General features: G+C 48.1%; 1 protein-coding gene across 1 annotated transcript in view; it reads right to left on the minus strand.

Moving 5' to 3' along the window:
- The window catches only part of EMC8 (ER membrane protein complex subunit 8), a 201,966-nt gene that overhangs the window by 54,714 nt on the left and 126,728 nt on the right, over positions 1 to 20,524 (minus strand). Inside the window, exon 4 of the mRNA XM_069636428.1 lies at positions 358 to 452. Coding sequence (XP_069492529.1) covers positions 358 to 452 — 95 coding nt within the window. The remainder of the gene's footprint in view (positions 1 to 357; positions 453 to 20,524) is intronic.

Raw genomic sequence — 20,524 nt, forward strand, 5'->3', positions numbered from 1 at the left:
GGTTATTTTCGAGTGAAGTTCAGCTGACATGTAGATGTAATCTATTGTCGCTGTTGCAGTCCCGCGCATCCAAGTATAGCTTGGTAAATTAATATTTTGGATTAGGTATTTCATTATTGTGGGGAAGTTATGCGGGGTCTCCCCATGCATTTTATTGGTGAGGAAATAGGTTAAAAACAATTCAAATAAATTGCAAACAAATGGGCCTCAAGCACATTTTCTCGAGGAACATAGAAGATGGCCAGAAAACTAGGACAAAAGACAGATTGGCTCAAGGACATCTACTCTCTATGTTCCTGAACACCCTACTTCATTATGAATTGTTGTTTCTAAGCACACATGGCAAGAGATACTCACATATGCGGATCTTTACATCTCCACCGGTTGTCATGGTGCTCGTACACGTGAATGCTGGGTTCTATGCAATCCACTGTGAATTTTGTGTTGTCCACCTATCATGCAAAAGAAAAATATATAAGCGATAGCTCCGAATAAACTTGAAGGGCAATTGCCTAGCTCTTACAAGCACATTCTAACCCTCCTAGCTCCTTATTTACGTACACTTGGTGGTAAAAAAACTAAACCTATGCAGCCTCCTGTAGAGGACAGTACATCACAACATTTTTTTAAATCAATTTCCAAGTGTGCTTGTTGCCTGCATCTATATCTTTGAAGCACAAAGGCACATTATAATGCTCTAAGAAAAAAACATGAATCACCAAGACAATGCTAAACTCACCAAAATGGCAAAGATACCCCTATAGATTCATTATTTTCTTGTTCAGCCAGGTGCAAGGAAATTAGCATGTTGGTTCCTCGTTCAACAATGGTGGCTTTTTTTTAGATGTATACGATGCCATGTAAAGCCTTACTATTATTCAAAGTGCACTTGCTACTATACATGGTTAAAAAATACAAAGCATACAAAACATAAATGTTGGTTTATGAAACCCTTGTAATTTTTCCCTGTCTGTATGGTTCCTTCAGGGTCCTATGTCAGGCAATTTCTCGCTATGTCTGAAGTTTTATATTACATCATAACCAGTGCTGCTGCGCTTATTAAATTTCCGAGCATTAGGATGCCTAAATAGATCTCACAAAGGAGTTTCATAAATTAAATCCCAACTTTAGTTTTGATACATAGTCCAGATCTGCGGACCCATGAATAGCACACTGAGAATATAGCACAGAGCTAGCATCTTATGGTAATATACTCTGGGAGTCCATAGGTATATACTATGCACCTCATCTGCAGTGAATAAAATATTAATATCTCATAGTAAACTACTTATTTGTAGTACACGTTTTCAATCCTTGTGATGCCTACATATTGTTTAGCATGTAAAATAAAATAATGTGTAGCCAGAAACGTGTTTTATGGCCCAATAATGCCTTCCCTGGTTAATTTGTTTTAAACCCCTCGGCCGTGTGGAGATTTTATGATATATATATATACACACACACATATATAATACATTACTCACCGTAATCGTATTTCTGATGCTTGTATCAGCTTAGATTCACATGCTGTGCATAGGCCGACATCTAGGGGAAGCTGCGGAGTATTACAGTTTGTTTTTCGAAACTCGAAAATGGGCGTCGACATAGGGCGTGCCAGCAATACTATCCCTATTGTGACGTCCACTGTACCCATGATCCCTCATGCGTGTAGGATCCTCAGATTGTATTTTTTCTGACATGAGGAGTAGCGCAAGTACAGATTATCCAAGCAGATAGATATATAGCTAAGACTACAAGCATCCATGCGCCTTCTCTCGGAGGGGAGGAAGGGTGGGTTGCATGTGAATCTAAGCAGATACAAGCATCAGAAATACGATTACGGTGAGCAATGTATCCCTTCTGAGGCTTGTGGAATCTGCTTAGATCACATGCTGTGCATAGATTAGCGAGCAGTATTAGAAGGAGGTGGGATGTGAGAAGGGTCATGAGCGAACAGACGTCTTGGAACCGCTTGTCCCACTTGAGTTTCTGTCTTGGAATGAGTGTCAATGTAGTAATGCTAAGTAAAAGTGTGAATAGAGCTCCATGTAGCTGCTTTGCAAATGGTGTCAAGGGGTACATTTGCAATGAAAGTCAGAGTAGCCCCAGTGCCTCTTGTAGAGTGGGCTCTTGGCGTAAACGGCAGAGTTTTCTCAGAAAGGGAGTAGCACAACTGGATACAGTTTACTATCCATTTTGAGAAGGCACCTTTAGAGACGCGATCTCCCTCTATGCCTGTAGCTACGGAGACAAACACTTGGTCTGTCTTTCTCAGCGGTCTGGTCTTGTCTACATGGTAGAGGACAGCTCTTCGCACATCTAGCGTGTGTAGTTTCACCTCAGCAGAGCTTTTGGGTTCTTGGAAGAAGGCCGGAACTCAATGGACTGGTTCACGTGGAATTTTGAAATTAACTTTGGCGAGAACCTAGGATGAGTTCGTAGAACCAGTTTATCCTTATGAACGGTAAAGAAAGGATCCTGCACTGACAGAGCCTGTATTTCACTGACCCTTCTTATGGATGTAATGGCCACTAAGAAGGCAGTTTTATAGGTCAGGTGTTTGAGACTAGCTTTATGCCTGGGTTCAAAGGGGGGGGGGCCATGATTTTAGCAAGCATCACATTAAGGTCCCATCCTGGTGGTGGGTTTGAAATTGGAGTATGGCGTCTCTTTACCCCTTCCATGAATGCTTTAACTACTGGTACTTTCCACCACAACACCTTATTATGGGAAGTGGTGTAGGCTGATAACGCCGCCAGGTGTACCGTGAGTGAATTAAATACCAACCATGCGTCCAGCAGGTGGAGCATGTAGGTGACAATATTGGAAGGAGTACAATCAACTGGGTTGATGTAGCTATTCTGGCACCAAATAACGAATCTCTTCCATTTATCAAAGTAACAGTGTCTTGTGTTTGGTTTCCTGGATTCCTTTGGGATATCCATGCATCTCTGTGGTAGATTGAGATGGCCAAACTATGACTTCAGGAGCCATGCAGCCATTTTCATTGAACGGGGTTGAGGGTGCACTGTTTGTCCTTGGTGCTGGGATAGTAGGTTGTGCCAGCACGGGAGTTTGATGGGTTCGCTCCCTGCCAGTCTGCGCAAGTGCTGGAACCACGGTTGACTTGCCCACATGGGAGCAACTAGTATGAGCGTTGTCCATTCCCTGTGCATCTTGTTGACTAACTTCCTCATCAGAGGAGTGGGTTGAAAAGCATAGGCAAACATCCCTGACCAGTTCATCCACAGGGCGTTCCACTTGGAGCCTGGCTGGGGGAACCTGAATGCGAAGTCTGGGCATGGTCTGTTTTCGCTTGTGGCGAATAGGTCTATAGTGGGGAAACCCCATTGTGAGAAGAGTTCTCTTACGACTTCTTTGTGTAGACACCATTCGTGTTCTTCTGGGAGGGGATCTCTGCTCAAGGCGTCCGCTAGTGAACTGAGATTCCCTGGAACATGTTGAGATGACAGGTAAATGTTCCGTCTGAGTGCCCATTTCTAAATATTCTGGGCAAGCTTGGACAGATTTGGCAAACGAGTCCATCCCTGTTTGTTTATGTAAAACATAGCTGTCTGTTAAGATCTGCACTGACAGGTTTAACAGGTGGGGTTCGAACGCTTGAAGCGCTCTGAAGACTGCTAGAAGCTCTAGCAGATTTATGTGATTCTTGGCATCTGCGTGAGACCAGAGACCCTGAGCTGTGTGGTGAAGGAGGTGTGCTCCCCACCCCGACATGGACGTGTCTGTAGTGACCACGGCCTGTATCTCCGGGTCGTAAAAGGGTTTCCCCTTTGACAGGTTTTCTCTTGTCCACCAGTGAAGACTCTGTACTAGTGTTGGCGAAACGACCACTAGATAGTCCCACTGACCACTTGCCTGAGACCAATGTTTCGCCAACCATTCCTGCATGGGTTGCATGCGCAGGCGCGTATGGGGAACCAGGTAAGTACATGACACCATCATGCCTAGCAAACAAATCGCTTTGCGCACCCTTACCTGGCGACCGGACTGATATTGAGGAATTTGCAGTAGTACGTTCCGAATTCTTTCCTCTGATGGAAAGGCTAACCCCTCTTGGGTGTTTAAGATAGCTCCTAGGAACTGTTTGGAGGTGCTTGGCACCAGGCTTGATTTTTTCTCGTTGACTGAGAAACCCAATTCGAAAAGGAGGTTGATCGTTCTCTGGATGTTGGATCTGCAAATTACTGGGATCTCCTCTGTGATGAGGCAGTCGTCCAGGTAAGGGTACACTGGGATTGCCTCCCTGTGTAGGTGTGCCGCCACCACCGCCAGTACCTTGGTGAATACCCTTGGAGCCGAGGCTATACTGAAGGTCAGCACCTTGAACTGGTAGTGCCGACTGTCCACCTTGAAGCGCAAGAATCTTTTGTGCGCTGGGAACATGGAAATATGAAAATAGGCATCTTTCATGTCCAATGTTGCCATGTAATCTCCCTTTTTTAACAGGGGGGATTACCTCTCGGAGCATAGTCATGCGAATTATTTGGGACTTGACATACTTGTTTGCAGGGTGTAAGTCTAATACTGGGCGCATTGTCAAATTATTTTGGGTACAAGGAAGTAAGTTGAATAAATACCCTTGTTTACCTGGTTGCCCGGGACGAGTTCTATTGCGTTCTTTGTGAGAAGATTAACGATTTCCTCGAGGAGGATCTTCTGGTGGTCCAGGGAGTGAATTTCTTGTCATGGAGGGTGTTTGCGAGGGCGTTCTAGAAGTTCGATGCAGTATCCTGCGGACACTGTGGACAGCACCCATCTGTCTGATGTGATCCCTTTCCATGCTTGGGTGAAGGTGGAAATGCGCCCCCCTACTGGGGGATGCGTGGGAAGGGACCCTGAACGCAGCGTTACTGTTAACCGGCAGGCATCCCGCCTCTGGCTGGGCTGTGTCTACCTCTACCATGGCTCCTTTTATTACCTCTGCCGTAACTCTGGGTAGTCTGTTGGTTGCCACCCCACGATGTACCCTGCCTCTGTGCGTAATTGGAGCCCCTTTGGGAATTTTGCCCACGTGAGCGACAAAAATTACTATTCCCTCTTTGGTACGTGGGCTTATTCGTCAATTGTCCCAGGGATTTAAGGCAGTCTTGAGTGCCTCCTCAACTGCTTTGCCAAACAAGACATTCGGTTCCACCGGCATGTCGATAAGGGTAGCTTGGGTCTCGGGCTTAAACCCAGATTGCCCAAGCCAAGCGTGCCTCTTAATGACGGTGCTCTCCGCTATGAGCCGGCCTGCATTATCTGCAGCGTCAAAGGTAGTCTTTAGAATGCATCCGGACACGGCTCTACCCTCCGACGCGATCTGGCCTAACTGGCCCTTAAGTAGTTCTGGTGCGGAGTCAATGAGAGCAGCTACCTGCTCCCACTGGTGGCAATTATAGCCTGCCAGCAGAGTGGTGGTATTGGAGATTATTGCTTGGTAAGTGGAAGTGGAGGCCACTTTTCTCCCTAACCCATATATTCTTTTGCTCTCCTTGTCTGGGGGAGCGTCAGATGCTGATAGAGGTGTACCTGCCATTTTCCTGGTGTTAGGGACTACTAGCGAGTCAGGCTTAAGTTGACCCCTTATGTAAAGTGGGTCTGACTGGGCAGCTGTGAACATTTTCTCAATTATGGGGTTTACAGCCCCGGTGAGATTAGGCGTGAGGAGGGAAGGATCAATTCTGCGTTGTATGGATTTCAGAATTGGAATGGCTTGGGCAATGGGTTTCTTGTCCCCCATGATCTCCTCTGCAAAGTTCCTTTCTTCTGGTGCCCCTTGAGTATCTATGTGGAAGTGCTCTGCCGCTCTAGCTAAGACCTCATTTAGAAGGGGCTGGTTATCTATTGGGGAGTCAGTAACCTGTGGTTCTTTGCGAACAGGAGAGTCTATATTGTAGACTTCTGCCTCGTCTTCCTCCTCATTCCCTTGGCCCTCATCATCTCCATAATAATCAACTCCTGTTTGGTCGTCCAAAATTTCTATGTCTGGGTCCTCGCCATACTGTTGGTAAGGTTGGATGTGGTAAGGGTCTGAAATCAGGCCCCGAGTTGGAGTCTCAAACCAAGGTCTCTTATTAGGAGGCTGGGGGTCCCTGGATCCTGAAGGAGTAGAGTTGTCAGGGGCACTTTGATAACTATGAAAATAAATCAGGTTTTTTTTCGTAGAAATCAGCCATGAAAGACATTCTTCTCATCACCCTGTCGATGTCCTCAGAGCTCCTTTTTTTGGAGCTGGGGATGACCACCTCCTGCTGAGGTTTCTCTCCTATTCCCCTATCCTTTAGAGTGGGAGGGGTAACTTTAGGTTTGGTGACAGGCAAAGGGGTCTTGGATGTATCCTTATCTGAAGACTTGTGAATGTCCTTGTGTACCTGGGGTGCAGAAGTAGAGTTTGATGACTTTTTCTGCAGTTTGTCCCCTTCCCCTTGAGTAGAAGAGTATTTTCCTGACGTTTTCACTTTCTCTGCACTTTTCGACGCCTGGCGTTGAGATTCGGGGGTGTGCAGGGTACTTTCTGAATCTTTCGGGTTTGCAAGTCGACTTTCAGAGGTAGACGCCGAACGGTCTGCTGGAGCCGACTAAGCGTGCAGCTTGGGGGTGGAGGTCGGATTCGTCATCTGACGACCATACCTCCGCAACTTTGGAGAGCGAGGCACTTTTTGCAACTGTGGACGGTTGCCTTGTGTCGTGAGGCGATCTCGACCTGCAACGGCCAGAGGACACCGATTCGTGGAACGCTCTCTACGCGCCTCTTTTTTCCAAGAACTCGACACGCATGTCGAGTCCCGGTTTGGATTTTGGATTAGTGTGTTTAGGTCTCTTCCTCTCCTTATGACTGCGACCTTCCAGCAGTGGGCAGAATCTGCTTGTTCCAACAGGGGGGACGAATGCGAAAAGCCTCCCAGGTACCCCTTCTCCCCACTAGAAAACCAGAGAGAAGAGATCTCAGGGAAACCCTCTGGGGAAGAAAACCCTGTGTCGACGGCTGCGGGACAGTAGTCTTCAATGCAGCGGAGATTCAGGTGAAGTCCGGAGACTGGTGGTCTTGAAAGAGAAAGAAAATGGTAAGTACTTGCAGGTAGGTGAGAGGTGGAAATGTAAGAGAGTATGATTCAGATTACCCTTAAACCGGAGTGGGATGCGAGGAAAGGTGCCAGCCGGAAACTTCTGAGAATCCCTAGGGTACCATGAAATAGTGAGATTAGAACGAGTAAGAGGACCGGATAGAATCGGGTTGAGACCACGGGAGAATCTTTTACCTGGATAGAAAGAAGGGCGGAGCTTGGAGTTGATTCAGTAGTGAAGGGTTTGGAGCGAACGGGTGCGGTACCCGTGTCGCGTATGTCTGTAGATGTAAAAAGGGAGAAGGTAATTGAGTATGGAGACGTCGGGAAGGTGGAGGATCAGTGTCAAAGTGACGGATCTCGGAGAGTCTGAATGTCGCTTACCGCGTTCCGGAGAGGAACCGGTGAGCCGTTTGGAGCGAGAAAGTGTTGGAGTCCGGGGAGTCGGGAAACAGAGACGTGGTACGGTAGGCACTGAAATCGAGATAGGATAAAGATTGTTTAAGATACAGAAAGGTTAGTAATATGCAAGACGTATCAGGAAGATTCTAGATGCAAACTCAGAGCGTTGTTGAGGAGTAGCAACGCATCCGTGCGTCGTTCACAGGAACAGATAAACCTTCTCTCGGGTAGGGGGACGGTACTTCCTGGATACTGAGGCGTGCAACATCTAGACCCGCATCATTAGTTGCGGCGGCCATCTTGCCAGTAAAAATGGCCGACACCCGCCATCCCAAGGTCCGCCGATGCCACAAGGACCAACGCCTTCGGAGAGGCGTGACAGTATGTGAGAGTATCCAGGATTGAAGACCATTCTCTGCCCCTGACTAAACCACCTGTGCCTACCACTAAACTATGCTCTAGGAGCAGTGGGTAACAAAGGCGTCAAAGTCCATCTGTCTACATACCGTGCATACTCTACTGCAGCCTAAATCGCCACAAACTGCACCCTCTGCAAACACCCAACGGGAGACCAAGCCAAACACACACAAATCCCCCCCACACACACTTACATATCCAACTACTGATGCTCCCAACAGCACCTGCGATTTTCGCTCTCAAGCCCTCCTTCCTTTCCAGGACCGCCAGAACGAGTGTGGACCTTAGAACGGCAGTGGTGCACGGCACAAATCACAGCAACATAACAAAGTTACAAATAAAGCTACAGGATACAGCGTCCCTACAGCACCCCACTGCAGAGCGAGTTGTGTAGCAAGAACAAACAAAAATCCACCAGGGCCCCTTGCATCAGAAGCGACAAGGACCACCAGTTTCCCAGACAGATGAGCCCAGCAAGGCCAGCGAAGCACAAGGCTTCACAGACATTCAGAGCCCAGTATAGGTTCAGAATCGCTGCAACAAGCCGGGCGCCCCATTGATCTATATGGAGGGAAGGCAGCAAAACAAATACCAACACTTGTCTGGGTAATTGCTTGTGGCTGGGAATTGCTTGTGGCTGGGTATTGCTTGTGTATCATAAGCTTCTGGCTAAGCAGATACGTCTAGTTCAATGAAATTTCGAATGCTTCCTGCAGTGCGTTGCTGGCTCAGTCGAGAGAATAGGGTGTAATAGGGTGCACCAATTATGTGCGCAGCTGATGCGAATGCCTGATGGTAGCTGTATCCTACCATTAGATGTGGTGGTATTTGATATCAGTTAAATGTGTGCAGTCTGGAGGGAGTTCACCAAGACTGGGTTTTGGCTGCATTAGGCCGTGTAGGACGCTCATGTGTGCAGCTAAACCCAATTTTCGTGGGTATAGCTGCGTTTTATCAGAATGCTGAGATGTTCATTGAGTATTGTTCGTATGTGCAACTAGGCCGAATTGATCGAGGGGTGTAGCTGTGCTCTAATTGTGTGTTGGTGTAGAGTAGAGAGTGAGCATAGTGATAGGAAAGGTGAGTGTCTGGGTTGAGTTCTGATCTAAAGAGCTCAGTATTCCAGATTTCAAGTGCACGTTTGTGATTGCTGCGTTCAGAGTAAACTTATTAGTGATTTAATATGCGCTTTCGGTGGCGTTATTGCTCCTGATCTCATTGAACATTTGTCATCAGGTTGTAGGTCTCAGTCGCCTTAGATGGTCTTAGTCGGTTTTATGGAAAGAGCCAGGTTTTTAGAGCTTTGCAGAAGGTCAGGTAGTCTTGGGTGTGTCGAACATGAGTGGGGAGTGAGTTCCACAGAGTTGGGGCTAAGGTTGAGAAGGTGGATCCTCCGATGCTTACAAAATTAGAGGTTGGAATCACTAGAAAGAAGGCAGTGCTTGACTTTAGGGTACGAGTAGGGAGATTGGGTTTTAGCTTCTCTTGAATGTACGTTGGGCCAGTATTGTGCACTGCTCGGTGGGTAATGCAAAGCGTCTTGAAGGTGGCTCTTCGTCCAACTGGGAGCCAGTGCAGGGTTCGGAGAGTGGACGAGACGTGGTCTGTGTCCAAGGGTAAGGAGGAGTTTGGCAGCAGCATTTTGGGTTCTTTGGAGTTTATTGAGTTGGTATGCTGGTGCTCCCAGGTAAAGGGAGTTGGCATAATCCAGTTTCGACATAATAGACAAAGAAGAGGCAAGTCTGCTGGGGCTGAGAGGAAAGGAAAGATAAGTTTAAGAAGTTTGAGGTGGTAGTGACAGCATTTTGAAACATTATTGATTTGGCGGGAGAGGTTTAGGCCAGAATACAACGTGCAGCCTAGGTTTTTGACTATATCGGGGGGAGGGGTTGGTGGGCCGAGGTAGGCCATGGGAGAGGATGTGGCAGAATGGAAGTATTGCTGCATACCATGATTTCTGTTTTGTCGGGGTTCAGGAGGAGGTGGTTACTTGTCATCAATCAGTCAATATCACGGAGACAAGCTTCAAGGTCACAAGACGGGTCAGTGTTTGTCTTGCCAATTATTAGGTTAGTTTGGGTATCGTCAGCATAGTTATAACAGGAGAGGTTGTGCGCGGATGATACCGGATCGAGTGGTCAGATAGAGGTTGAAGAGCAGAGCAGAGGGCGTGGCCTTGGGGTACTCCAGTGTTCACTGGGCGAGCAGTTGAGACATAGGGGGAGAGGACGGCTATTCGTTTCCTGTTGCTGAGGAAAGGGGCAATCCATTTGAGTGCCAAGTTACAGATTCCTAGGGAGTGGAGGCGGTCAAGGAGGATTGAATGGGTAACCATGTCAAAAGGCAGCAGAGAGATCAAGGAGAATCGGTGCTGCACAGCCCTCACCTTGAGATCATCCCAGATCGAGATCAGTGTGGTTTTCTGTTCCATGTCGCGTCTGAAGCCAGATTGTGCAGGCTCGAGGAGTTTGTTGGATTCTACAAACCAGATGAGCTGGGAGTATGCAATCCGGTTAATGAGTTTTGCCAGAAATCTGGTGTTGGAGATTCTTGGGGTCAATGGATGCCTTTTTTTTTTTATAAGTGGCTTGACATGCGCTATTTTAAAGGATTCGGGGAAGATGCCAGGGGTGTGGGAGTCATTTAGTATGGTCTTTGCATGTTCTCTTGCGCAGATGAGAATATTTCCTTCAGGAGAGAGGCGGGGAAGGGGTTGAGGGGTGACCCGGAAGGTCTGCTGGCTGATAGTAGGTCACCAAACTTGTCTCTGGAGATGGGTTTGGCAGAGTCGAAGGTTGTAAAAGCGAGCGTCGGAGTGGGATTAAGAGGGGTCTGTGTAGGGTAGGGGCTAAGGATAATTTTGTGTTAAGGGTGACCATCCTGACAAGTGCAGTGTTGTAGAAATGTAGCCAGAGAAAGTCGCAGAGTGATATTGTGGGATTGGATTGGGCAGAGGTGCAGGTAGGTTTTACGAATTCTGAGACCTAGTGGAGTTCTTTGCTGTTACTGCCACAGTTCAGAATTAGTTTATTCTAATAGGCTTTTTTTAGCCTCTCGAATCTCGGATTTGTAATTACGGTGCCACAGTTCAGAATTAGTTTATTGTAATAGGCTTTTTTAGCCTTTCGTAATTACGGTGGTGGAGGGCGAACATGGATCTGGTGAGATCAGTTTTAGAAGCTCGCCATTTGCGTTCAAGAGTGTTATTTGGTTTTCTGGCAGTCCACAGGTGGGGCGTGAACCATTTGGTGGATTCACCTTTGCGTGAGGATGCGGGGCACGAGTTGGTGAGAGGAATTGGTGATTCCTTAAGTCAGGAGTCGAAGGAATCTATGGTTAAGTGTCTACCACAGGGCAGGACACTCGGACATACGGAGGACTTCTTTGTATCAGGAGGGATTCATCCCTGTGAACTTCAGCACCTTTATGCATTATACAGTGACTTATGAGCTATCTATATAGCCTGGATTCGATAAAGGCAGCTCTGCCGAAACACGTGTCATCCACAAAGGCTCTAACATCACAAAAATAAACAGGAATTGATTAATCATCACTACTTGCCATTCCATTATTTTTCGGCGCACTATCAAGGGATAGCTCAACACAACCATTATATATAAACCTGAATGTAGCAAGTGGAGCAAGTAGGTTAGAATGTGTGATGGAGTACATTCTATGGTGTTGATTTGCTTAGATTGGCACCAAATGACGAATCTCTTCCACTTGTGGAAATAGCAGTATCTGGTGTTAGGTTTATGTGCTTATTTCAAGATATCGATTAAGGTGACCGAACTCGGAGTTCAGGAGCCATGCTGCTAGGTTCAAAGAGTGAGGTTGTGGGTGTATAGTTGTCCCCCTGTGCTGAGTCAACAGGTTGACCTTGTACAGGAGCTTGATGGGATCGCATATCGCCAGTTTGTGCACATGTTGATACCGCACTTGTCTCACCGACATAGGAGCAACTAGGATGAGTGTCATCTGATCCTTGTGTAGATTGTTCACAATTCTGCTGATTAATGGAGTCGGGGCGGGGGGAGCGTAAGCAAAAATCCCTGACCAATTCATCCATAGGGCGTTCTCCTTGGCGTTTGGTTGGGGGAACCTGGAAGCGAAGTCTGGGCATACTTTGTTTTCTCTTGTAGCGAACAAGTCTAGAGAAGGGTATCCCCAGAGAGAGACTATGTGGTCTACCATGTCCGTGTGTAGCTGCCACTCGTGTTCTTCTGGCAAAGGATCTTTGCTGAGAGAGTCCACTAGAGTGTGGAGTACCCCTGGAACATGTTGGGAGGCCATGGACATCCCTTGTCCGAGTGCCCACTTCCATAATTTTTGAGCTAGTTTGGACAGATTTGGAGAGTGTATACCTCCCTGCTTGTTGACATAGAACATTGCGGTGGTGCTGTCCATTAGGACTTCTACCAACTGGTTTCTCCGGTGGTTCTCGAAGGCTTGAAGTGCCTTGAAAATTGCCAATAGTTCCAGTACATTGATGTGTTTCTGTGCTGTCACTTGTGACCACAGGCCGTGTGCTGTGTGGTGAAGGTAGTGGGGCCCCCCACCCGGAAAGTGATGAGTCTGTTGCGACGCTTCCGGTTCGTGAAATGGTTTCCCCTGAAGCATATTTTCCCTTGACCACCAGTATAAGTTCTGAACCACTATAGGCGAAACAATCACTAGATCGTCCCACTGACCACTTTCCCGAGACCATTGTTTCGCCAACCACTCCTGCGTTGGGACCAGGTAAATGCACAATGCCATCATACCTAGCAGACGAATTGCTTTGCATACACTTATCCGGAGACCGGCTTGACACTAGGGTATTTGTCGAAGCATGTTTTGTACTCTTTCCATGGATGGGAAGGCCAAGCCTGTTTTTGCGTCCAATACAGCTCCTAGGAACTGTTTGGATCTGTTTGGTACCAGACCTGACTTTTTCTCGTTTATTGAGAAACCCAATTGGAAGAGAAGGTCTATTGCACTTTGCGTATTTAGCTTGCAAAGTAGGTAGGTTTCTCCCGTGATCAGCCAGTCGTCCAGGTAAGGGTACACTGGGATGGATTCCCTGCGTAGATGCGCTGCCACCACCGCCAGTACCTTGGTGAACACCCTTGGAGCTGAGGCTATCCCGAAGAGCAGCACCTTGAACTGGTAGTGCTGGTCTGCTACTTTGAATCGCAAGAATCTTCTGTGCGCTGGGAACATTGAAATATGAAAATAAGCATCTTTCATGTCCAATGTTGCCATGTAATCCCCCCCCGTTTTAACAGAGGGATTACTTCTTGTACCATTGTCATTCAAAATCTTTGAGGTATGACAAACTTGTTTGCAGGGCGCAGCACTAGTACCGGGCGCATAGTTAGATCTTTTTTTGGCACAAGGAAGTATGTTGAATAAATACCCTTGTTTACCTCATTGTATGGCACAATCTCGATGGGGTCTTTGAGGAGTAGAGCCTCGACCTCCTCTACCAGGATGAGATGTTCTTCCTGTGATGGTCTTTTCTGGCGCGGGGGGAGGTTTGAAGGACTTCCTTGAGTTCTATGCACTAACCTCTTGTCACGATTGACAACACCCACTTGTCTGATGTTATCCCCTCCCATGCGTGGGTCAAAAGTGATATTGGTCCCTCGACTGGTGAGACATATGAGGGGACCTGTAGCGGGGCATCATTGTTTGGAGGGTGTTCCTCCACCTCTGGTGGGGGAGCCTCTCTCTTTTCGGTGACCTCTGCGCTGACCCCTGGGGTAACCCTGGGACGCCTGTTGACTATTGTTCCACGAGGAACCTTGGCTCGGACTGTATCCGGTGCCTCTTTGCGTGTTTTGGCCACGAAAACGCCGAGAATTATTGGCACCTCTCTGGTCGGTCTGTTGGTCAGCTGCCCAAGGGATTTAAGTGTCTCGTAATCCTCCTTGGCAGATTTAAGAGTGTCCTCAACTGCTTTCTCAAACAAAACAGTCGGCTCAACAGTTTCTAGTTTAAATCCTGACTGTCTAAGCCAAGTGTGACGTTTTAGGATAGTGGCCTCAGCAAAAACGCGCGCCGCATTATCCGCTGCGTCAAAGTTGTTCTTTAGTAGGACCCAAGCTGTTGCTTTCCCTTTGGCAGCCACAAGTGGTTCTGCTGCTGATTCAGCAAGGGCTGTAACCTCATCCCACTTTGTGCAGTCGTAGCTTGCTAATAAGGTGGAATTATTAGCGATACGTGCTTGGTATGCCGCTGAAGAGGCCATCTTCCTTCCCATATTATACAGTTTTACTTTACTTGTCCGGAGGAGCTTCGGACAAGGCCAAGGGGGTACCGGCTCTCTTGCGGGTAGTAGTAACTACCAGAGAGTCTGGTCTAAGGGGGCCCATTTATATACAAAGGGTCGGAAGGTGCTGGTCGAAAATGTTTTTCGATTCTGGGGTTTACTGCCCTGGTCCGATTAGGCATCTCTAGAGATGGCTGAATCCTTCTTTGTACCGATTTGAGTAGGGGTATAAACTGAGAAGTCAGTTTCTTATCTCCCAAGCTGTTTTCTGCGAAATCCTCATCTTGTTGGGTTTTCTGTGTTTCAATCCCAAAATGTTCAGCAGCCCTGAGAAGTAGGTCATTGACTAGGGGCTGATTGTCCACTGGGGAAATCTGGTATGGTAGGGTCTTGCGGGGGTGGAGAGTCTATGGCAAAGACCACTGACTCTGTCATCCTGATCTTCCCCTGCATCGACGTTGTTAATGTCGATGTCATAATAAGGGTTATCCTCATCTATGTACTCATCTTCTCCTACATCCAGATCGTAAAGGTCAGAGGATATGCAAGGTGTCTTGTGGACTGGTTCGTCATATAGTGCTCCTGAGGGGTGAGACCTTTTCCCTGCCGTCTGAGTAGATACATTTGGCTGGGCAGACAGGTTTGACTGAGTGAGCACAGACGTGGTCTTTGAGCTTGACGCCTGGATAGTGGGGAGGGGGGGGGGGTGTTTGCCAGGCTTTGGAGGGCCTGGGGGGTGCTCATCGAAAAGATTTGCTAGGAAAGACATGGGCTGCATAACTATCTATATCTTGGCCAGACCAATTAGCTGAACTGGGGATAGAGACAGGTGTAGGGGTAGAGGCAGGTATCCTACTATATAGCTCCTCTTCCTCCAAATAGATAGGATCAGGCTCCTCTATGTCTTCTACAGGAACATTATCAGGTTCCTGTGGGGTAGTTGGCTGATCCCTAGGTATGTCCCTTTTGTCCCCTGGGTTCCTGTCCTTATGAGGGGAACCGGATCTGTGCTGGTCCCGATGATCTTGTTCTTGTGAGAAGATTTTTTAAAGCTAGGGGCCGTAGTAGGGGTTTTGGGGACACTAGGTCGAGTCTCTACTACGGGAACGGCTTGTGCGACGTTTTTCGACGTCACGAAGCTGGGCGATGTAGTTTTGAGTCCGGCATCCTTTGTTTTCGCGGGCTTGTCATGAGGCGGCCGCTCAGAGGACTGTAAATCTGAGGATTTGCCCTTCGCCGTCGACTCTTGTGTGCGAGTAAACTCATGTCGCCACGGGTGGGGGTGCTTAGTGTGGGTAAGTCTGGTTCCTTTGTCGCCGGGTGTCTTCCCCATAACAGGACCGCCGGCCTGTCTGTTAGGGTCAGGGACTGGCACTGAGGAACGTGGATGTTCCCCGCCACCCTCGCCATCCGAGGGGACGGCGTTGCTGCCGTCACTGGATGCCCCTTCTACGTCCATGGAGGCCTCGGTCTGCATGGCGTGATGGACCCAACGTTTTGTCCGTCTATCCTTGAGGGTCTTGGGTCAGAGCCACTTACAGGCCTGACAATGAGCCTCGTTGTGGTCTTGATGCAAGCAAAGGTTACAAACCTTGTGCTCGTCGACCCACATGTATTTTTTATTGCAGGACGGCAGAATTTAAAGGGAGTACACTCCATAATGGGGAAAGGGTGGCAAAATACTTGATGTTATGACCACTCTCCCTACTGTTAGGCCGAGGCCTGATGGGCCTTCCAGGGCCAGGTGGTGCCGCCGAGGTCTCCAGTCGACGGTCAGTCTCGCCCTGCCGTTGAGGTCTCCGATCGACAGTCAGTCTTGTCCATTCTTGAGTCATCACTGCGTCGAGGCACGGCGCTGGTAAAGGAAAAAAAGACTCATCTTAATATGTTGTAATTTCAATGGCGTAAGCCGAAAATGCTCCGCTTATATGCGACCACTCACGATGGCAGAAAAAAAACAATCTGAGGGACCTACACGCGTGAGGGATCATGGGTACAGAGGACGTCACACTAGGGATAGTATTACTGGCACGCCCTATTTCAACGTCCATTTTCGAGTTTCGAAAACAACAACTGTAATACTCTGCGCCTTCCACTAGATGCCGGCCTATGCATAGCATGTGATCTAAGCAGATTACACAAGCATCAGAAATTAAATTATTAGGATCTATAACGTGCAGTGTTAGTCACATGGTCTCCAGGTATTCCGGCAGCTCTGAAAGAGTGAGTGGGGGTTTAGTAAGGATAAGATGGAAAATACAAGACTGCTGTCATCTTGTATGGATGCATGCAGACCAGATATACCCAGAGTTGTGCATGCACATGGGTTTCTAGGTGGTGTGTTCAGAACATAAAGGTATTTGTGTTCAGAAAAGAGATACAATGTCTACAGTGCCAACATACATTGGCGGCTGTGGTATGTCACCTTGTTGTAAATGTGTACTGTACTGCTGTTTGCCGACTGGTCAGAGGGTAAACACTATTTGAGGGAATTAGTTCATTTGTGTATTGTGGTAGGTTTCGGGTACTCTATATCCTGACATGCAGGGGTAGCAGGCCACTAGGGCAGCATTGGTCTGGTCGGTATCCAAAATGCCTCTCAGATGGTGAGCGAGGAGAGATCCTACAGGCTGTCTAGATCCTAAGTGATGCAATATCACTCGATCAAAGACGACGTCTGAAGAGGACTCCTGGAAAGACGATCTTACGGAAAGCCATTTGGGAATCATCCAAGCTTAAAGGATAGGAGAGGGACACTCGGGAAACAGAGCCCAACCAACCTGGAAGGAGAAAAGTAAGCTCTTACCTGGGCAAGGATGTTGAAGGAGATTATCAAGGGTGCTGTGTGTCATCGTGCCGCAGGCGGCACGATCCTGGTGTAAGGAACTCATGGTGACAACAAGTAAAGGGTGTTTATTGAACAATACATTCTGTATGCAGGTTGGAAAACACCTATTCTAAATCTAAGATGGGAGCAAGCATCGACCATCAAATGAAAAATAAGGTAGCCCTAGTTGCGTAGTGTCAAAATAGGAAGGGCCTAAACTAAGAAACCTATTGCCAAACCTCACAACTAATACAAAAAAAAGTGTGGGATATTTCAAAAGAAAAGAAAGAAGTGTTCTCAAAATAATATGTCAGGATGCGGTAGCCTGGGTCTCCCTTCCCCACGTGTTGACCATGGGGTAAAATGGGAGCTTGGGAGCACAGTACAGTCTCTGGCTTCTCCAGCAAAAGACGACAGTTCCAATGGCAGCTTTCAGGACCATCAATTGATAAGTTTTGTTTCTCTTGAAAGTCTCTTGCCTTCGAGGACCTGGCGTGTTCAGCAAACAAAAACAGAAGTTGCTTTAACAAATGAAAGTTTGTTTCCAATACCCTTTGGGTGATGGGTTCACCCCTGGGTCCCCCCTCTTCTGGGCGCTGACCCCTCTTGTCTTCAGATTCACTTTACTCTCAAGTTTTATGGGATTCACTTCCCTTTCTTTCACAGTGCTCGTAGATCAAAGTCTTTGGATTGTACAGAATTTTGCTCAACCCTCTGTATGACCACTTTGACCTATTTCGCTGGCCTTCCTATGGCCTTCTGGTACTTGTAGTTTCTATCATATGGGGTTTGACCAGAAACTGAGTTAGCACCCACGTGGTGCCCCTTATCCTCTGTAGCCCTTCACACTTCATTCATCAAAGTTAATCAGCTTTGGTCCAAAACTTGCCACTTTGCGATTCCTACTTGACACTGCCCGGTTCTTATCGGCTCTCCCCTCGACTCACCGGATGTGATGAACTGCTTGGCTTTTGGCTTCTCCTGAGTCAAGGCCGGTACCACAGGCGTGGGAGCTTCCCTCGCTCTTGCTCATCGGCATAAGCTTGCCCCATGTACCGCTGACATCTGCTGCAGGACACTTGTGCTATTGGTCACGGTCTTAGACTTTCTTCCACAAAGGTTCCGTGGGCCTGGGACGAAAAGGGCAATGTCACTTCTCTCCTCGCCGCCCTCTCGATTCCCAATGCCCTTCTCCTACTGAACTGCTGCGTGGTAGACGTCTCGTCGTGCTGTCTGCTGTACTCGCCTTGCTAAAACTGTGCTCTCTGGCTCCACCTTTTATCCCTGTGGGGAAGGGAAAGGGCCGTCAGGTGTGTGCGATGCAGGTCAATTGCCTGAGTTTGCCTGACACTTGTATTGGACATGTCAGGTAAATGGCTTTGGTGTTATTCCGTTGTCCTTTGAGTTGTGTGAAAAAGTGTTTGTGTTGGAAAAGGGGGTGGGGGCAATCAGTGGTTTGGAACGTCCTACAAAAAAGTATGGGGAAAAAGGTGTTAAAGGAAGGGGGATACTGCGTCTCACACATATGTGTTCCACTCCCTGAGGACCCCACACCCAGGTGATCCTCCTTCACTGGTCTACCCCCATGTAATGGATCCAATAGCGATGGCTGTGTCCTGGCCACCTGGCCACCTGGATGACAGATCCCCGGGGACTAGCTAGGGAGACACCTTCAGGTTTCTCACACTGGTCAGACAAAAAACCACAAAAGCCACACACCTTCAGGAGAAAAAATTAAACCAGGTGCTACTGAAAACAGCGGATACCTGGCAAACCACGGTACTGCAAAGGAGGAGCAGTGAACTGAGAACCAATATCGAGACTTCTCCAATGATATAAATATGCCATAATACCCTCCTCAGTGGGGACTAAATCGTCCGAATCCCGCCAAATTTGCATTATGGTATGCTCACAACGGATATGCCAGGCCAATAGTCGTCCCGCCTTGTCCCCTTCCCCATGAATCCGCACATCCCACCTGCTCCCATCAAACTTTGATAATGAGTCTTGTGCCTCGCTATGGGAGACCAAGACCTCTGCCAATTATTCTCCTGCCCACCGTCCCTCTGCGATGCCCTTTTCTAGGCCTGACATTTGCAGTTTGTCCTTCAGCATCCGAACTCTAGCGGTTTTGGATATACAGACCCCCCTGATCGTAGACTTGAAGGCCTCCCACAGAATCCCTGCTGACTACACCAATCCCTCGTTATCAAAAAACTGCACCATTTCCTCCTGCAATGTCTCCCCAAACTCCCAGTGGCATAGCACTGGCGATCTTTACTGCAATTCCTCCAAATGTGTCACTAAGGGCGAGTGACTCGAGAGGACTCTCAAAATATTCTGTGCCCCCAAACACGTGAAAATGCACCGCCCCATGAATATATAATTAAGGCGTGAATAGGACCTGTGCACTCTCACCACAAAAAATAAGAGTAGCCCCACTTCTGTCCATTCGACTCCCGCCACAATTCCACCAAATCCAGGTGCCCAGTTATCTTCCGCATTGACAATGCCGCCTGCTGTTTTCAGTAAACCTGCCTTCCCTGTACTGTCCAATTCCTGGTGCAGGAGACAATTAAAATCCCCACCCCATATAAATAGCCCCTCTCTATGAACACAGACGGGAAGTACTTTGTAGCGTCTACATTGGGCGTGTAAAAATTGACCACACAGAGATCCCCCCCCCACCCCTCCAATGTGCCCAGAAGCACCACTGTCCTCCCAAGTTCATGGGGCAAAACCTTGTCCACTTGGATAGGTATCCCCAACGCCACCCAAATCAGGATCCCATCCATTCCAAGTGCCAATCTTCAGACAATCACCACCCCATGCTAAGTTCAACGATCGGACCATCTACCGTACCCTCCCGAAGCACGATCCCGCTCCTCCCCATAACTCTTGACCCTTCAGCCATTCTCTCCATGCTCCTCCCATCTCCAATTGGTCAACAACTGTTGGTACACTTGTATCCCCCCTCTGCGTGCCTCCGTGACGCCCGCCATAGTAATTATCCTTAGCTTCCACAAACCCAGGACCTTCAACTAGTATACGAGTCCCGATGCAAACCACCATCCATCAACCTCAGCTTCAACTCAACCCCAACCAAAGACTCAGTCCCCCGACTGCAGTGCCCCTTCCAACCACCCCCCCTCACACCCTCGCAACCCGGGCTCTGTGGCGCTGAGTCCACCCAATTGCACACTTCCTGCAGGGACCCAAAGAACCAGGATTTACCATTCACTATGACTTACAGTTTGGCCGGAAAGATCATCATATACTTACGGTGCAGTACTCCAAGGCGCTGCCTCACTGCACCATAGGTTTTCCGCTGTTGTATCTCCAATGTGAAGTCCGGGAAGATGTGCAGCTACGTATTTCCCCAACTCGTAGTAATCCGCTTTTTGGGACGCCTGCAGGATGGCGTCCTGTCCCTAAAATTCATGATCTTGGACACCATCACTCTCACCAGCCTCCCCAGGCGGCAGGGCCCTGCTTGGCACCCTGTGTGCCCATTCAACCGTAAAAATGTTAGAAAGTCCCCTCCGACCTAAAGCA

This window comes from Ambystoma mexicanum, chromosome 1q (assembly GCF_040938575.1).
Source record: "Ambystoma mexicanum isolate Mex_15411 chromosome 1q, UKY_AmexF1_1, whole genome shotgun sequence".
Lineage (NCBI taxonomy): Eukaryota > Metazoa > Chordata > Amphibia > Caudata > Ambystomatidae > Ambystoma > Ambystoma mexicanum.